The 17051-nt window shown below is 47.9% G+C and overlaps 1 protein-coding gene and 1 long non-coding RNA gene across 2 annotated transcripts in view; one reads left to right on the top strand and one right to left on the bottom strand.

The window, feature by feature from the left end:
* Positions 1-4099, bottom strand: part of LOC138467957 (short-chain dehydrogenase/reductase family 9C member 7-like) — a 336331-nt gene extending 332232 nt beyond the window's left edge. Inside the window, exon 1 of the mRNA XM_069608303.1 lies at positions 3694-4099. Within this exon, the coding sequence (XP_069464404.1) occupies positions 3694-4099 (406 nt within the window). The remainder of the gene's footprint in view (positions 1-3693) is intronic.
* Positions 4100-4470: 371 nt separating this feature from the next.
* On the top strand, positions 4471-15799 carry LOC138467958 (uncharacterized). The gene is made up of 2 exons (XR_011268171.1): positions 4471-4607; positions 15512-15799. It is a non-coding gene; the product is annotated as an uncharacterized lncRNA (long non-coding RNA).
* Positions 15800-17051: the final 1252 nt, after the last annotated feature.

Genomic DNA, 17051 nt, shown 5'->3' with positions numbered 1-17051 from the left:
GATACCGGAGCGACGGTTAACATTATCAGCGAAAGCGCATATCAATCCTTGACCGCCTAACCAAAGATCCGAAAAGCCACAGTAGACATATACCCCTATGGGTCCACGACACCCCTGCCATGCAAAGGCATGATTACGGCCACATGCACACACAAAGGACACGTGGCAAAGCTCCAGCTATATGTGCTAGACACCGAAGCCAACAGTGGCTGCATACCAAGTTTCCGGATAGCAGTTGACATGGGGCTGATACATATCCTATACCAGTTGATGGCCCACAAGTACTTCGCCAAGCCGGACTCAATTGAACAATCATTCCCCAGACTCTTCACAGGTTTGGGCAAACTCTGCAACCGTAAAGTGCACCTCCACATCAACCCTCAGGTCAAACCGGTAGCCCAACACTACCGAGGCATCCCGTTCAACATCCAAAGACAAGTAGAAGAGGAACTGGACAAGCTCATCAAAATGAACGTCATAGAACCCGTCTCAGGTCCGACACCATGGGTGTCACCCATCGTCCACGTCCCAAAAAAATCGCCGGAAGGATCCATACGGCTATGCGTCGACATGCGCAGAGCCAACACAGCCATTGAAAGGGAGCGTCATCAAGCACCGAGAATCACAGACATGATTCACTTACTCCATGGGGCGAGGATATTCTCCAAATTAGACCTCACAAAAGGCTACCACCAGATAGAAATAGCACAAGAATCCCGCTACATCACCACGTTTGTCACGCATCTCGGCCTATTTCAATACAAACGGCTCAGTTTTGGCATATCATCGGCCGCCGAAATCTTTCAGGAGGAGATCCACAAGGTGATCAGGCACGTCCCCAACTGCTTAAACTATTCGGACGATGTCCTAGTATACGGAAAATCACAAGAGGAACACGACCTGGCCCTACACAGAGTATGCCAGGCGCTAGACGACGCAGGGCTCACCCTAAATAAAGCCAAGTGCGAATTCTCCAAAGGGTCACTGCGGTTCTTCGGGCACATCTTCTCAGATAAAGGCATGAGGCCCGACCCGGAAAAAGTGGAGGCCCTCAACTCAGCCACACCCCCCGTCAACACCACAGACCTCAGATCGTTCCTGGGGTTGGCTAGCTACTGCTCCAGATACCTAAAGGACTATGCCACCGTCAGCAATCCCCTCCGACTTCTCACCAGAAAGGACATGCCGTTTACCTGGTCAAAGGAATGCCAAGCAGCATTCGAAGCGATACGGAATGCCATCGCACAGGCGGAGGACATGGCATATTTTGACGCCAACCGTGCCACCGAGCTGATAGTGGACGCCAGCCCCGTGGGTCTGGGCGCCATATTGACGCAAAAAGACCACAAGGAACCACAGTCCACTCACGTGGTAGCATACGCCAGCAGAAGCCTGACGAACACGGAACAAGCATACTCTCAGGCGGAAAAAGAGAGTCTTGCGGTTGTATGGGCCTGCGAATACTTTCACCTATTCCTTTTCGGCAAGGAGTTCACTATTATCACGGACCACCAGGTGCTACTCACCATCTATGGCAGCCCAAAGGCCAGTATGCCACCAAGAATTGCCAGATGGGGACTCCGGCTGCAAGACTACAAATTCACCATACTACACCGGCCAGGAAAGGAAGAAAACCCCACGGACTATCTCTCCCGCCATCCCATGCCCACCACGACGTCCCAACCGTCCATAGCAGACGCGTACATTAACTACATCATCCACCACCTACAACCGCTGCCGGTAGGTTGGGCGGAGCTGGCTGCGCAGTCTGAAGCAGACCCGGCACTGCGAATCGCCCGGCACTGCCTTCAAGTGGACAAGGCGCCCCTCATGAGACAGCAGGCCAGGAATGAAGCGGAAACCACAAAAGAGGACGTCAAGTGGCTAGATCAAGTCCGCGACGAACTGACCGTGGTGGAGGATAACATCATACTAAAAGGCTGCAAGGTCATCGTCCCGAGAACTCTCCGGGAGAGGATCATACACCTAGCCCACGAAGGACACAGGGGCATAGTCGCCACAAAGCGCCTCCTGCGCCAGAAAGTCTGGTTCCCCCAACTTGATCGCCTGGTGGAAAATATAGTGGGAAACTGCCACGTCTGTGCTCAAGTCGCACCCCCGCCTCACCCGAACCCCCTACAGCCCTCACCGCTACCCAACAAAGTGTGGGAAGAACTGGCAATAGACCTATTCGGACCACTGAACAACGGGACAAACGTGGTTGTACTCATGGACGAGCACTCAAGATACCCAGATGCTCAGATAGTAGAGAGCAGCGCCACAACGTGCGTCATTCCAGCAATAGACAGGATGCTCTCTGCTTATGGCATCCCCAAGATCATAAAGTCCGATAACGGCCCCACATTCATCAGCCATGATTTTCAAAAATTCGCAAAATACATGGGGTTTCAACATCGACGCATAACCCCCCGGTGGCCACAAGCCAACGGCATGGTCGAGAGATTCATGGCCAACATAAAGAGGACGCTACAAATAGCCCATGTACAGAACAAGCCGTTCGAACAGGCCCTCAATCAACTCCTACGAGAATACAGGTACACTCCCCACAGTACAACGGGTGTATGCCCGGCAGATCTAATGTTCCGAAGACCGATCGCCACGCGATTACCAGAGGACCCGAGACCACAAAGGCCAACACCGCTCGAACAAGAAGCGCAAGTGAACGACACCGCCAACAAAGCGAAAACCAAGGAGATCACGGACAGGAAAAGGAGGGCTCGTGAAAACACAATGCAACCAGGAGACGAAGTGTGGCTAAGACAACCCAAGAACAGGAAGGAGGAAGCCACCTTCGCACCCACACCATTGGTCGTGACACACAAGAAAGGCTCCATGGTCACGGCACAAAGGAGGGATCACTCAACGATAACCCGGAACAGCTCGCACTTCACACCGACGCCAGCAGACCCCTGGACATGGGACCGAGACAGCGAAGAAGACAGATCACGCGAAGAAGCGTATCAGGGAGATGGGGAAGAGTCCGAAGGCGAGGTGCCCCGCTCCCCACCTGCCAGGGAGGAACCGACCCCGGCCAAGACACTCCGCCCACAGAGGAGTCGCATGAAACCAATGCGACTCATCGAGGAGATGGGGTAAGAGAGGGACCAGTTAACTAATGTGTTAAAAAAGGAGGAGATGTCAGGTCGCCCCACATCGTTGTGTGGGAGGGCCCCGTTTGGGTCCTCAGGACATTGACGTCCCGGACGTGACGTCAAGGGTGAGGGGGAGGGACAAGGGGAATTACGGCAGTTCCGCCGACTGTTTAAAAATAAAGAAGGTTGACCACGGACCAGGCTCCGCGTGTTATTCCGGCGTGCGCCGGATCCGCCGCGTGGACCCGCTTCGCTGAGAAGCAGGGATCCAACAGCTCCTGGTTTAGTTATGGAAAGCCAACTGAACGAAATCTGCATATTTCACTTGCTAAGAAGTTCTCCAACCCCCACATTTTTAGGAAGTGCGCCCGGCTCCATTCTGTACTTCAAATGAATTGTTTGGATTAGATGTGGTCCTTAGCCACCAAAACTAAAAGCTATGTTTCGCTTGTATGTGTGCAGTACATTTGTGTTTAAATGAAGGTGCAAGTTGCTCTATAAACACTGCAAGTATTGGCAAGTTAGTACCCAGGACATGCAGCTAGGCTGCGCTGCCCTCCAGCCAGCGCTCACTCCTCACCTTTCTCAGGCAGATGCCCCTTCACGAACTCGGCGGCCTCGGCGACGTCGCTGTCGCGGCGCACATCGAGCTTAACGATGCTCAGTCGCTCGGGCCCACCAGCCTCCGCGGCGGCCTCCTGCAGCTCCCGCGCCCCCTGGCCCTCCGGGAAGAGGCACGCCGCGTAAACACTGAAGCCAAGGCGGTGCAAGCGGCGCGCAAGGAGGTTCCCGAAACCGGTGTCACAGCCCGTGATGAAGACGGCGCGGCCCCGGGGATCCAGCGGCGGCGGCGGCTCCTCCTGGCCCCGGCCGCCAAGGGCAAACCAGCCCAGAGCGGGCACCGCTAGCAGCAGCAGGGCCCACAGCGGGCCCAGGCACCAGCACAGAAGTAGCAGCAGCAGCGGGAAGCCGAGCCAGCGCCACATCGCGACCTGGGATGCCCTATCGAAGCTCTCTCGGTAAAGCACCAGCCTCAACTAACCCAAGACCGCCTCCCGCTGAACCCAGCGCCACCCGACACTCCTCGAGTCCTCCTGCTGGGCCTCCTTCTAATGTGCTGCTAGTCTCAAGACGTGCAGCGTTGACTATGGCAACTAACCCTCTGCGCACCACCCCTGACAGGAAAGAAACACACATCCCCACATTTCGGAATTTAGTCAACCTTTAAACATTTACAAGCTGCACAGGACCACAGCAACCACAAGTGTAACCGTTTAATGCCAGTGCCGTGTTGTGCCGGGCAAGCGACCGGATGTGTGCTCTCTCCTCAAAGGGAGGACAATGAACATGTTTAAAGAGTGTGTGGGCGCGGCAAGGTGTTGTACCCCAAGGAGCGATGGGGTGGAATTAATACATTATTTGGAGAAAAAGATCCCTGTCATAGTGCTGTTGCCTCAACATGAAGTATTCGGAGAGAGAAGAGGCGGCGTTAAGGTGATGCATTTCACAGCACAAGTTTCAAAATATAACGGCTAAAAAGCCAGATGTTTGACTACCAGTTCTATAGGGAAACTACTGAACTCTTCATATAATGCATAGTCTGCCACGGTACCCTTAGCAATGTATTTCCAAAAGTAAATGGTGATGTCAGAAAACCGTGCCCAGTACCAAACAGTGGTTGTACAGAAGGCATGTATTTGTTCCAGTGCATAATGCAGTGTGCCTGGTAATAGCCAACCAACAAGCCTGTGCCAGAAACAACACGCATTGGCAAAGCCAATAGTTTTGGCATTTGCTGCGGTTCTTTGCAATTTGTATGCTGCAAGGAGGAGAGTGCAAAGTTTCAAAGGAGGTTGCGACAAGGGGTACAGGTGTGCCAGAAAATGAGAAGGGGAATAGAGCAAGTGAGGAAGAGGGGGAATTGATGATGAGCAAGAGGAAATATGAGCGAGAAGGGGTAAGGGTGAGAAGGTAAGAAATATAGAGAGTGTGAGAGGAAGGATGAGAGGGGGTAGGGGGTGGAGGCATAGAGAGTGGGGGTAGGGTGTGTGTTGAGAGAGTGGTGCATATGTGTAGAGAGCATGGATGGTGGGTGGGTGTATAGAGAGTGGTGTGGGTAGAGAAAGTGGGCGTAGTGTGGGTGGTGGTAGAAAGGGTGGGGGCATGTAGAGAGAATGGGGATAGGTTGGTGGGTGGGAGAAGAGAGAATGGGGTAGGTTGGATGGGCGTAGAGAGAGTGGGGGTTGGGTGGGGGTTAGTCGTTTGTTGGGCAAAAAAACATGAAGAACAAAGCATCTTCAGGAGGACTCGTTACAAATAGACAAACATAACCCACACAACCCAAACAGCACACATAAATGGGGTGGGTGGGCGGGTGTCGAAAGAGTGGGGGTAGTGTGGGTGGGAGGTTGGGTGTAGAAAGAGTTGGCGCAGTGGTGGTAGAGAGATGGCGAAGGGTGGGTGGGGGTAGAGTGGTGGTAGGGATGGGTGGGTTTGGATAGAGAGTGGGGATAGGGTGGTTGGGTGAAGGTAGAGAGAGTGAGGCTAGGGTGGGTGGATGGGGTTAGAGGGAATGAGGGTAGGGTGGATGGGGTAGAGAGAGTGGGGGTAGAGTGAGAGGGTAGGGGTGGGCGAGTGGGTGAGGGTATAGACACTATTGATAGTGGGGTCAGGGTGGGTGATGATAGGTGGTTGGGTGCAAAAAAACCTGAATAACAAAGCACCCTTGTTATGACTCATAAATAGCCCAAAAAACCAACCCACACACGGAATGGGGTGGGGAAAAAGCATCCGCAGGAAGACAAAATCAGATCTGCTTTCAAAATTAGCCCAAAAATAGCCTTGTTGTCTGTGGAATAGGCCGAAATAGCCGAATATGAAATCACTGCACAGCTGGGAAATGTTAAGCCTCCAGCTCTCCCTGTGCTTCTTTCACTGTATTCTCCCCTTTTTCAGTACATCACTGCATTACTCACTAACTATGTTTACGCAATCTGAATCCTGTCAAGCATACATAACCTTTAAGTACCCAAATACTTGCTGTTTCCGCATTTAACCATGACAGGCTTTAAATGGCTAGTCCTGGTGAAATGCAAGCTAAAATAAACGAGTGTTACTATCTCTCTAAAAGGAATAGAAATGAAGGCTGGATAGTGGCTGTTCAGTGCAGAAGAAAAACAATTACACAGATAGCTCAGATTGGACTCTTCCACACTATGCACAATCCTACGGGCCAGTTCCAAAGGGCCAATGGCAGAAAGACCCACCTGCTCCAAAAATGTGTTCTACTGTGCACATGTATTAATGAAGTACATGTGTGCATCATAAGAGCGCACGTTCTCATTTCCTTTGTGAATCACCTGCAACATCTTTTCACACAATGCTGTATATCAGGCTTGTCAAACCTTTTTGAATGTGGTGCCGAAGCATTAATTTTTTGTCACCCAGTGGGCCGGCGAGCCAAAATTCAACGACCTCACTGAAAACAGTATCACATTAGAAAGGGATATTTTATGACCTTTGACACAACAGCATCGCATGCAGTGATGTGCCATCCAGTCCCAAAGATGGCTTTTGGTGTCAGGAGCAGTGAGTATCTAGGGGGGCCCCTCCATCATAAATGATCAAAGATCAGTGGCTTCTGTTTCTTTCGGTGTTTATAAGTGTTAATATTCTCCTGAAATAGTGGGAGCGACCAAGCGTAGCAAGGGAGCTATAAGGATCGAGAGAGGGTTTGGGGGTTCCCTTCCCCACCCCAACATTGTCTTCTCAACTATGGGGTTGAAAAGGTGCATTTTACAGCATAAAAACACGCACAACCAGCATGAAAGTGTTATATGCTGGCATATGTTATGGGCAAAGGCATAATGAAAATGCGCTGGAAAGTGGTCCTGTTGGTAACTTTTTTTGTGTGCAACCATACAAAATGGATTGCAAACTCGTGCTGCACATTCCAGGCAGCCAGACCGCTCACACCTTGTCCTTTTGCTTCCATTACGACCCTAATCCGGCTCTATAGGTGTACCTTACATAGTCGCGCTACCTTGCATCGGTTTATTATCTCCTTTTAGCACACAGGTTTCCACACTATCAACATGTTGGATAGTGTCCTTGCGCCGCTATGTTCATATTACAAGCATACCCAGAGGGTGTTCTACCTACAGCGCATTGTGCCTTACTAATGGTGAAAGGCGCTATAGAAGTGACGCACTACTACTACCTAGATCAGTAAGGTACATGCAGTCCAGCTTGGACCATATCACAAATAACAGATTTTGATGGACCGGGACGGACGTGTAAGGGTGAAAATACCAAACCTCACGCTTTACTTCTTTGTACATATTTATATAAAGTACAATTATAATGTAAGGCACAGCACTATAAAATCATTTACACAGAATCATGACTAAAATATGCATTCTGATCCGAGAACTAACCCAGAGAACATAATATGTAAACTTAACTTACAAATCAAGCCCCACTGCATAAATAGTTATAAAAAAGACTAACAATATTATTAAAATATCATGGCAGCTATGATATTTTAATTTGAAAAAGAACGCCATCGCATTGCAACGTAAGTATTTTACATTTCGCCTGCCATGAATGAAATTGAAGGCAAGTTAGGTGGGAATAATTAATTATTTATGTTTGTATTGAAGGAAAGTTACACATTACCACAGGGTAGGCCCAAGCAGGACACCTGCTAAGGGGCCTGAAGGAAGTACGACAACACGGTATTTTGGGGTAAGTCTCTTTATTCAGGAGCCCGCCGGAGCCCCTCCACAGCCAGGCTCACAATCCGTTTCAAACTCAACCGCCTCCTGTGGTCACGCGGCTCTCGTTCCATGCAGTGACCCGAGAGCGCGCGTGACCGCAGCGAGGCTAACATTAGAGTCTCTACACATCTTCCCCCTTAGGGAAAACAACCAAAACAAAATATACGATGAAGAAATAATTAAGGAGAAAAACATAACCAATTGTAGCAGAAGCAGAACACAAGAAATACTTGCTAACATAGAACAGAGTCAATTGCTAAAATACCTGTAATGAGATATGACACGCAATTTGTATTTGTGTATCAAGTTTCATAATCTTTCAACCACACAGGCTTTGATCTAGACCTATGCGAACCTTCTTCATTGGTTCTCACGCCGGTGCCATCTTTTTTTCCATTTACCAGCCTTCCTTTCATCTCTTCTTCCAATTCCATATTATTGTCCACATTCATTTCCCTTCCTTTCACTTGCTTATCCCATTCATTCTCTTTACCATTCCCCACTCTTGCCAACCTTCCTTTTGACCAAACCTCTCCTCCTTCCAATATGACAACGTTACTTTTTACTGCACATATCTTTTTCGGTCCCAGAAATTTACTTTCCACACATTTGTTCACCAACCTGGGATTTTTTACATATACCATCTCCCCAACCTTCCATTGTCGTTCCTTCACCTTCATCCTGTCATCAAACAATTTCTTATTTCTCTCTTGACCCAAAGTAATGAGTCTCATTATGTGCTCACGATCAACTTTAACCACTCTGGCCATACCTAGCCATCCTGGGCAAAGCCTTGTCCCAGGTTCTCTACCTTTCATAGACACAAATGGGGATACGCTGGTTACAGAGTGTGGCGTAGTAACGTAATTCCATGTTAACATCCTTAACACCTCCCTTCATGGTTGTCCTGATTTCATGGCCATTTGCAAGCCCCCTTTTATGTACCTGTTGACTCTTTCAACAAGACCATTCGCCTTGGGATTATACAACGCCGTCCTCCTGTGTTTTATGCTATAGCCTGCCAGAAATTCTTTCATGGCCACAGATACAAATTGTACCCCATTGTCTGACACAATTTCAACTAGTACCCTTCTTTAAGGAAAACTCTCTCCAAGAAACTAATCAACTCCTTAGCCGTGACCTCTTTCACTGCTTCCCATTCAAACCATTTGCAATGAAAGTCTACCGGAACAAATAAAAACCTCAAGCCTTCTCCTAGACCTGCTACCGGACCCATAATGTCCACCGCCAACTTGCTCCAAGGTTGGTCTGGTATTACATTAGGTATCAATGGAGCTTCTCTTACCACTCTGCACTTGTCACTAGTTTGGCAAGTCATGCACTCCTTGACACACCTTTCAGCACTCCTATCGATTCCCGGCCACCAATAATTCTGCCTCAACTTCCTTTTCATGGCAGCCTCTCCAGGATGTCCCTGATGAGCCAGCCTAACCAACACCCACCTGAGTGATTGTGGAGGAACAATGCACTTTCCTCTCCTTAGCCTGTCTTCACGCAAATTTAATTCATCCTTTACCTCCCACCATGTATTGAATTTACTATCCAAGTCTCTTTTGGCCGGCCACCCCCTCACTGTCCACACCTTTACTAGCTTGAGGTCCTCATCTGTACTTTCTTCTTGTGCCCACTCTTCCTTACTAATGGCACCTTGTATTTCTGCCACTACTGATTCTTCCTCTCTTTCTCCACCTTCTACAATCTTACAGTTCACCGGCAGTCTTGACAGGCAGTCTGCCACCACATTTTTCTTCCCAGGCAGATAACTGACTTCAAAGTTATAGTTTTGGAGTCCCAAACCCCACCTACTAATCCTTGGGGATCCCAACGCCCATCTTCCACTCTCAAAAAGTTGAACCATGGGCTTGTGGTCGGACCTGACTATGAATCTTCTTCCCCACAAGAAGTACTTAAAATGGCTTACTGCCCAGAACATGGCCAAAGTTTCCCTTTATATAACGGAATAATTGCACTCCGCACCTCTCAGCGTCCTAGACGTAAACGCACTAACTCTCTCTGTATTTTCTCTGTCATACTGCACCAATGTTGCTCCCAGCTCAAGCATGCTCGCATCAACCACCAAAACAATCTTATCTTTGGGATCGACTCTACCTATGGATGGCGCTTCACACACTGCTTGTTTGATACACTCAAAAGCCACATCACATTCTGCTGTCCATTCACATTTCGCACCCTTCTTGAGCAACATCCTAATGGGAATGGACACTTTGGCAAAATCTTTCACGAACCTATGATAATATTCGGCTAATTCTAAAAATTACTTCACTTGTTCTTTATTCTCTGGCACAGGAGCAACTTTCACTGCCTCCACCAAACTCCTCTTAGGCCTCACTCCTTGTTCATCTATCTCGTGTCCAAGATATTCTACCTTGTGCACCGCAATTGTACACTTGCTCCTTTTTACCGTTAACCCTGCCTCACCCAATCTATTTAACACCTGCCTCAACACCTCATCGTGTTCTTCAGGGGAACTTGCATATATTAGAACATCATCCTGGAACACAATAATGTTCTCTACTCCGCTCAACACTGTCTCCATCACCCTTTGGAACACGGCTGCCGCCGAGGTGAGTCCAAACGGCATCCTGCAATACTTAAATGTTCCAAACACTGTAATGAATGCCGTCAATTGTTGGCAATCCTCCTTCAGCGGAACCTGATGGTATGCTTGAGAAAGATCAATGACTGAAAATACTTTGGCATTGTTCAACACAGATAACTTGTCACCAATTATCGGCAGGGGATGTCTATTAAAATATTCCTGTTCAAGTCTCGTAGGTCTACACACAGTCTGATGTCTCCATTTGCCTTCGCTGCCACTACCACCGGCGACAGCCATTCAGAGCTCTCACTCTTCTCAATTATTCCTCTTTGAAGTAGTGACTCCACTTCTTCTTTTAGTTTTTCCTTTAATTCATGAGGCACTGGCCTCACCTTGTGCACTTTTGGGCTGGCTCCTGCCTTTAGTTGAATTTGGTGCTCAAATCCCTTTAACACTCCCAATTCATCTTGGAACACTTTGGGATATTCCTTTTCCCACTTATCTTTCAGCTCGGCCACGTCAATAGGTCTTTCCGCATTCGCTTGGATTCTAATTCCTAACTTCCACTGTTCGCCCCATCCCAGGAGTGACGAACCTTCTTGAGTAACATATATCTCAGATTCACAGCTTCTCCCCTTGTACTTTATGGAAGCCTGGAACATCCCTACAATTTCAATTCTCATGTTCCCATATGCATAGGGTTCAATATTGTGTTCCTTCAACTGTTTTACGTCTCCCTGTATGCAGCCCAAAAATGTTGTCTTCGACATCAAAGTCAGCGGTGAACAACTGTCCACTTTCATTGTTACTACTCTCCCATTTATCATGAACACATCCGTTGGTGCACCACCTTTGTTTGATATTTCTGACACTGCCATTGCATGATCCTCTTCTTGGTCCGGCATTCTTCCTCCTGCCTCAATGTTCTGCACCACCCCGGACTCACGGCAAACTCTCGCAAAATGACCCTTTTTCTTGCATTTTAAGCAGGAGATGTTCCTGGCTGAACAGAACATGCTTGTTGAGATGTGGCGGTTACTCCCACACTTATAGCACCTTATTTCCTTCCTATCTTTACAGTATTCGTTCAACATATCAATTGGTCTCTTATTAGAGAATCTGTGAGCAGTCCAAATTCGCACGTATGGCTAAGGGACCTCAAAGCTGCAATAAAGTTTTCCACTGGTTCCTGTGGATCTTGTATTCTTTGGAAGAACTTATGCCTCTCAAACGTTATATTTTTCTTGGTTTCAAAGTGAGCTTCCAACTTCCTTTCCGCCACAGAATATTGATCCACCTCCCCTTGACCCTGCTGGGGAGGATCAGGCAAACCATCATAAACACTTCTGCCTTCAGTCCCCAAGTTGTGAAGTAAAATCGCTTCTTTTCTTGCTGATGCAAATTTATCCCCTCCAATGGCAATTAGGTAAGTATCAAATAGCTTCTTCCACCTGGCCCACCTTATTGGTGGAGCACCAGGTTCTGCCAGAAATGGTGGCGGTGGAGACATGCTTGCTGCAGCCATTTTCTTGGTGTTCCAATTACACCCAATATCACAAGGGCACCAATGCACTCTCTATGTTCCTCTTTGTATATCCTCTTATTGCTTTTCAGTCTTTCAGTGTTAAATGCACAGTTTTTTTTTTCCCTCTGGAAGGCACTTCCTTACAGCAATAGCCTTCTGGTGAGCTCTGTCCTCCCTTTAAATGTGCCTCCCCCTCTGGTTGTGCCTGGCCCCTCCCTCTCCCTGCTCCTCACCTTCTTGTCCAATGAGCAGGGTGGCGGCACCAACCAGGAAGAGCTGCTTTTCCCTTTGCAGCCGCTCGTTGCAGAGGTGGGGAACTGTCTCCCTGCAGTGCCACAACCCCAATCGGGAAGAGCTGCTTTCTCTTCCACAGCCACTCGGAGCAGAGGTGGGGAGAGTGTCCCCCTGCAGCGCCACGCTCCCCGGCGCCGCGGAGACAGTCCCTCTTCAGCCCCCACCTCCTCACACGCCGCTCTGCCTGTTGCAGGGGCCTGCCATCCGCACCGCGGATGACGCGTCTTCCGAAAACGGCTTTATGGGAGCCGCAGTCAAGCTCCACAGCGAGCTCCGTGTGCCCTTCCTCGTCGCCACCTGAAGGAAGTACGGCAACACAGTATTTTGGGGTAAGTCTCTTTATTCAGGAGCCCGCCGGAGCCCCTCCACAGCCAGGCTCACAATCCGTTTCAAACTCAACCGCCTCCTGTGGTCACGCGGCTCTCGTTCCATGTTGTGACCCGAGAGTGCACGTGACCGCAGCGAGGCTAACATTAGAGTCTCTACAGGGCCTTTTGCTGCTAATCACAACGGGACATAAAATGAAAGCGAGGCATGCACCTGTCCTACAAGCATGACATTGGGCCCTTTGTCTTTTTTATTATGACCAATTACAGTATGCAGAAAGGAGAGGCATCTCAAAGCAGGCCAAGGGCACATTTCAGCATAGCGTGCATATGAACGTCGCACCCTGGGAGTGTGCCCCTCTGAATGCAGCAACATGTATGCCACTTCCGTGCGCACCACAGAGCCATAATTAATGCATAGCAAATGACTGCATGAATGATTTATTTTAAAGGCAAAGCCATTGAACAGTGAGCCACAGAAAACAGCGTGGCGGGCCGTTTGTTGGACAAGTCTGCTGTAGATAATAGCTGCATTTGGTACTAGTAAGTACCCAAAAGTCAGCTGCCCTGACACATTGCAAGTTGTTAATGCAGTAGATAAACTGCTGGTCCTCAGTCTTGCCAGGAAGTTTGCTCTCCAGATGATGCTGTTGGTTACCAGCTGCAGACCAGCGCCTGCGCTCCCTCCCCTCTCTCGTGGGGCAGTGTTTACATGCCGTACTGTGATCCTGTATAAGTTTATCACATCTATTATGTGTACTAGTTCTTTGCCTGGGTTCACCGTCTATTGGCAGCTTGGGGCTTTATAGGCTATTTCTGCAGTGTGGTGGAATTAATTTATTTGGCGCAGCTGAGTAAACTGTGTGAGCTAAGTGCTCCAAAGAGGAAGGAAGGGTGGAGCCCACTGTTTGGGCGTGTGATGCTTCAGAAAAGAAGCAAAGCGAAAGTGATGGCTGTGGAGGCTACGCCATTTTGTAAGGGCTGGGCACCACAAAGCAAATAATGTTGACAAAGGTAGTTTTAAAATGGTTTTTAAATAGTAAAGCATCACTGGTTGGAAAGTTTTTAATGATTATCAAATTAATTTTTATAAATGTATTCTTTTTATTAAAATGTGTTTAACAGATTCCTTTTTTACAACGAAATCAAAATGATAAAAAAACAGTGCAATTTTATAAATTACTTTTATAAAAAAGTAACATTCTACGCTTGGATGTGATGTAGCAACATAAAACTACAAACTACATTTCAAAATGGCAACTCTGTAGGAAAAAAATGGTTGACAAATTCAGCACTGTAAAGAGTGCAAAAAGGGGTGTCGTTTGAGGGAAGATGGGTGGTAATGGGAGGAAAATCATATAGATTTGACTTAGAGATGGGTGGGACACAGAGCCAAACAACACAAATCCATCCTCTTATGTCATCTGCATTGAAAAGCATTAGAGAGCCTCATTCATAGCCCCAATTTCAAGCTTTTATCTTAAAGCTCTTATTTTAATGACAATAGTTTCGGCTTAAAGGTAGTGCTGTCAGCACCACCTAATAGCCAAAACTAAATATATAATATATGATGTTATGTGCAAAAGTGCTGATGTCTTACAGCCCCGTAGATCCAACAGATAGGAGTGTTGTTTGAATACATATTTTTTTTTGGCCCTTGCATAAGATGTCTGCTCAAATATTCAAAGATGCAGCTAAAAATACAATGTTCGGTGTGCCAGACTGCCAAGTTTCCTGTGGCCATGTGTGAGGAGGCCACCAAGTCCTGTATTTTCCCTTTGGATTCTTTGACTGATAGTTTTGTCTTCTCCTTTCAAACATTGGGAAAACTACAAATGCCAGAATTCCAAGCAAAAACAGGACATACGGCCTTCTCACACATGGTCCCAGGAAACTTGAGAGCTCTCTAATGGTGCTTCTCAAATATGTCACCAGAGATCTGCTCAATGTACCTAACTGTCTCAGCTGATCAAATAGTCCCTGCGTCATCCTAAGGTCAAGGGGTTGCCCTCTGTGCCAGGAGATTTTGAAGGGTGTCATGGCCCAACACAAGGTGCTAGTACTGGTTAAAGTTACTTGTTATCCCGCGGTATCCGATCTTACAGGCTCATGCCACACAGCTCAAAAAGTGTTGGCATTCGCCAGGTTACATGTATTACTGTTATCATACCTAAAAATGTAAGCACACGCATTGCCGTGCCAGTCATACACATAACTCCCATCACGTGAAGCATCATCTCCATATCTGCAACATACATTGGCCCCAGCAGGTGAAGTACCATTGACTTTGCCAGTTATCAGCTAATGCTTGAAACCTCACAACACTTGCACCATTTTTCCTGCCACCTACACACCCATCGCCATGCTTATCAGGCCTCATTCCATTTTGGTGTGGCCGCACGCTCTTTTACATCCTCCGCATGCTTTCTACACGATCCAACGCCTCCCTTCTGCAACCCCATGCCTCCGTGTGTGCCTGCTGTAAGTTCTGTTAATGCTACTCTCTGGTGCCTTCTTCCTAATTATGCCTGCAGCGTCTCTCTCCCATGGGGCAACTTGCATTCCCCACAAACTTCTTATCCTGTTAGCCACTCTCTCTGAAGCATATAAGGTGGGCGGCTGCTACGAGTCAGTCTCTTTTCCAGCAGCCCCCTTGCCATTTTTGATCCTCACCCACCCGAAAACCCTGGTTAGGAGCAAAGTTAATTGGCGAGGGTAAGGAGGAAAAAGGAAAAATGAATAAGGCACGAGTATGAGGTAGTTTAGTTTGGTGAGGTGTTTGCATCACTAGTAGAGGTACTGTGTTGATAGGTTTGAGAGTTTAGTGTACATTGTCATATGTATATTGCATTATGTTGTTGTACTATGTTTCTAACTATCCTTTTCTGTCACAGGTGGAGTGTCGGGAGGGATTGACGCTGTGAGTAGTCCAGGAATGGCTGGGCTCGAGCCAAATCCAAGCGACGGGCACTGAGTCCCCTTTCAGGGCGTTAGGCTAACAGCATCTCTTGCCAGTGTCCCGGATAATGTTTACTGACTGGCAGTACAACCAGAAGCGTATGTCCGCTTATGCCTCTGGCAAGATATGGGTCACCCTATTCATAAAATTGTTAGTGTGTGGATGGGACCGTCCCAGTTTTATGTTTGCTCCGAAATAAACTCTGACCTTGTTTTCCAAAAGACTTTACAAAGGTGTCTGTGGTTATTGGTGATGTAATTATGACATACTGTGGCCACAAGAGGAAGAGGGTGGCTAATTGGGGATCTCCCTGCTATGTTCCATGATGCCCCACTCTCTCATACAACCGCAGACTTCCTTCTGCCCCCAATCCCGCCAAATCCCACCATGGCTCTTGGGCTTATTCTGCCTCGGTTGTACAGCGCTGACCTCCCGCCTGCACCCCCTGCTGCGGCTTCCCACTTTCCGCCTCCGTACAGTAATACTTAAGTGATTTAGGGAGACAGGGAAGTCTCACCATATGTGGCTAAATGCTGTGTTTGGTTTATTTTTGGGGCTGCTCCTTCCCATGCCAAAACCAAACCAACCCCCTCCCCTAGAAGCTTACTGGGGTAAATCCTGGTGCCTGTGCATACACACCTCACACAAAAGCTCTGTTCCTTCACGGAGATCTCATTGCATGCCATGTTCTCAATGAGGTTAATTTTGTCATTCAAATATTGACTAAAACGAATGTCCTTCTTGAAACGTGAATGGGCGTATCATTGGCAGGTGGGGAGCTCCGATGTGTTTGGGGGTGTTGAGTCAGTGCTCATTTGTGGTGTGCAATGGACTGGAATGCTGCAAGTACCTGCGGATAGTCCCTAAATATTGCAGGGAACAGTTTTTGCTTTTCCCGATGGTGGCACTTAACCTTATTGTGGGTACAAATCCACGTCCATGAAAACACAGAACTGTTGTTTTAAAGTGCACATCACTAAGGTCCGCCTCCATGATTTCTCCAATTAGGCTTGGTTTTTAGTTTTAGCTATTAGGTGGCGCAGGAAGGCTCCATAAAAGCCGAAACTATTGTCATGGGAAGTGAGGATGGGGGAGAGATGGGATATGAGGAGAGATATGTACAGCCTGTGAGTATTGTTGGGCTTTTTATCCACCCATTGCCTGCCCATGAAAATGACAGTCCCTATGGCTATTCCCACCCTCTAACTGCCCCATCTGCCCAAAGGGCACACCCCTGGGATCTCTTTGAGCTAGCACTGTGCTTTCTCAGCAGTGTGCAATGGATTGCTTGTACCTATAAAACCAGCTCCCAGTGTAATAAAATGTCTTAGCCAAGTGTACCTTCAGCCACTTGATTTATAAGCAGTATGTATGCTCTTGCATCTGTTTGTTGCGCCAAAGTCCTTTTAAAAACAAACATGGCAAAGGCAATAGTTTAGGCACTTGCAAGGGCATTAGAAAGGCATTTGCGACTC

This window comes from Ambystoma mexicanum, chromosome 4q, assembly GCF_040938575.1.
Source record: "Ambystoma mexicanum isolate Mex_15411 chromosome 4q, UKY_AmexF1_1, whole genome shotgun sequence".
Classification (NCBI taxonomy): domain Eukaryota; kingdom Metazoa; phylum Chordata; class Amphibia; order Caudata; family Ambystomatidae; genus Ambystoma; species Ambystoma mexicanum.
Note: the sequence above shows the minus strand (reverse complement) of the source record. Positions and strands in the feature narration are given on the sequence as shown.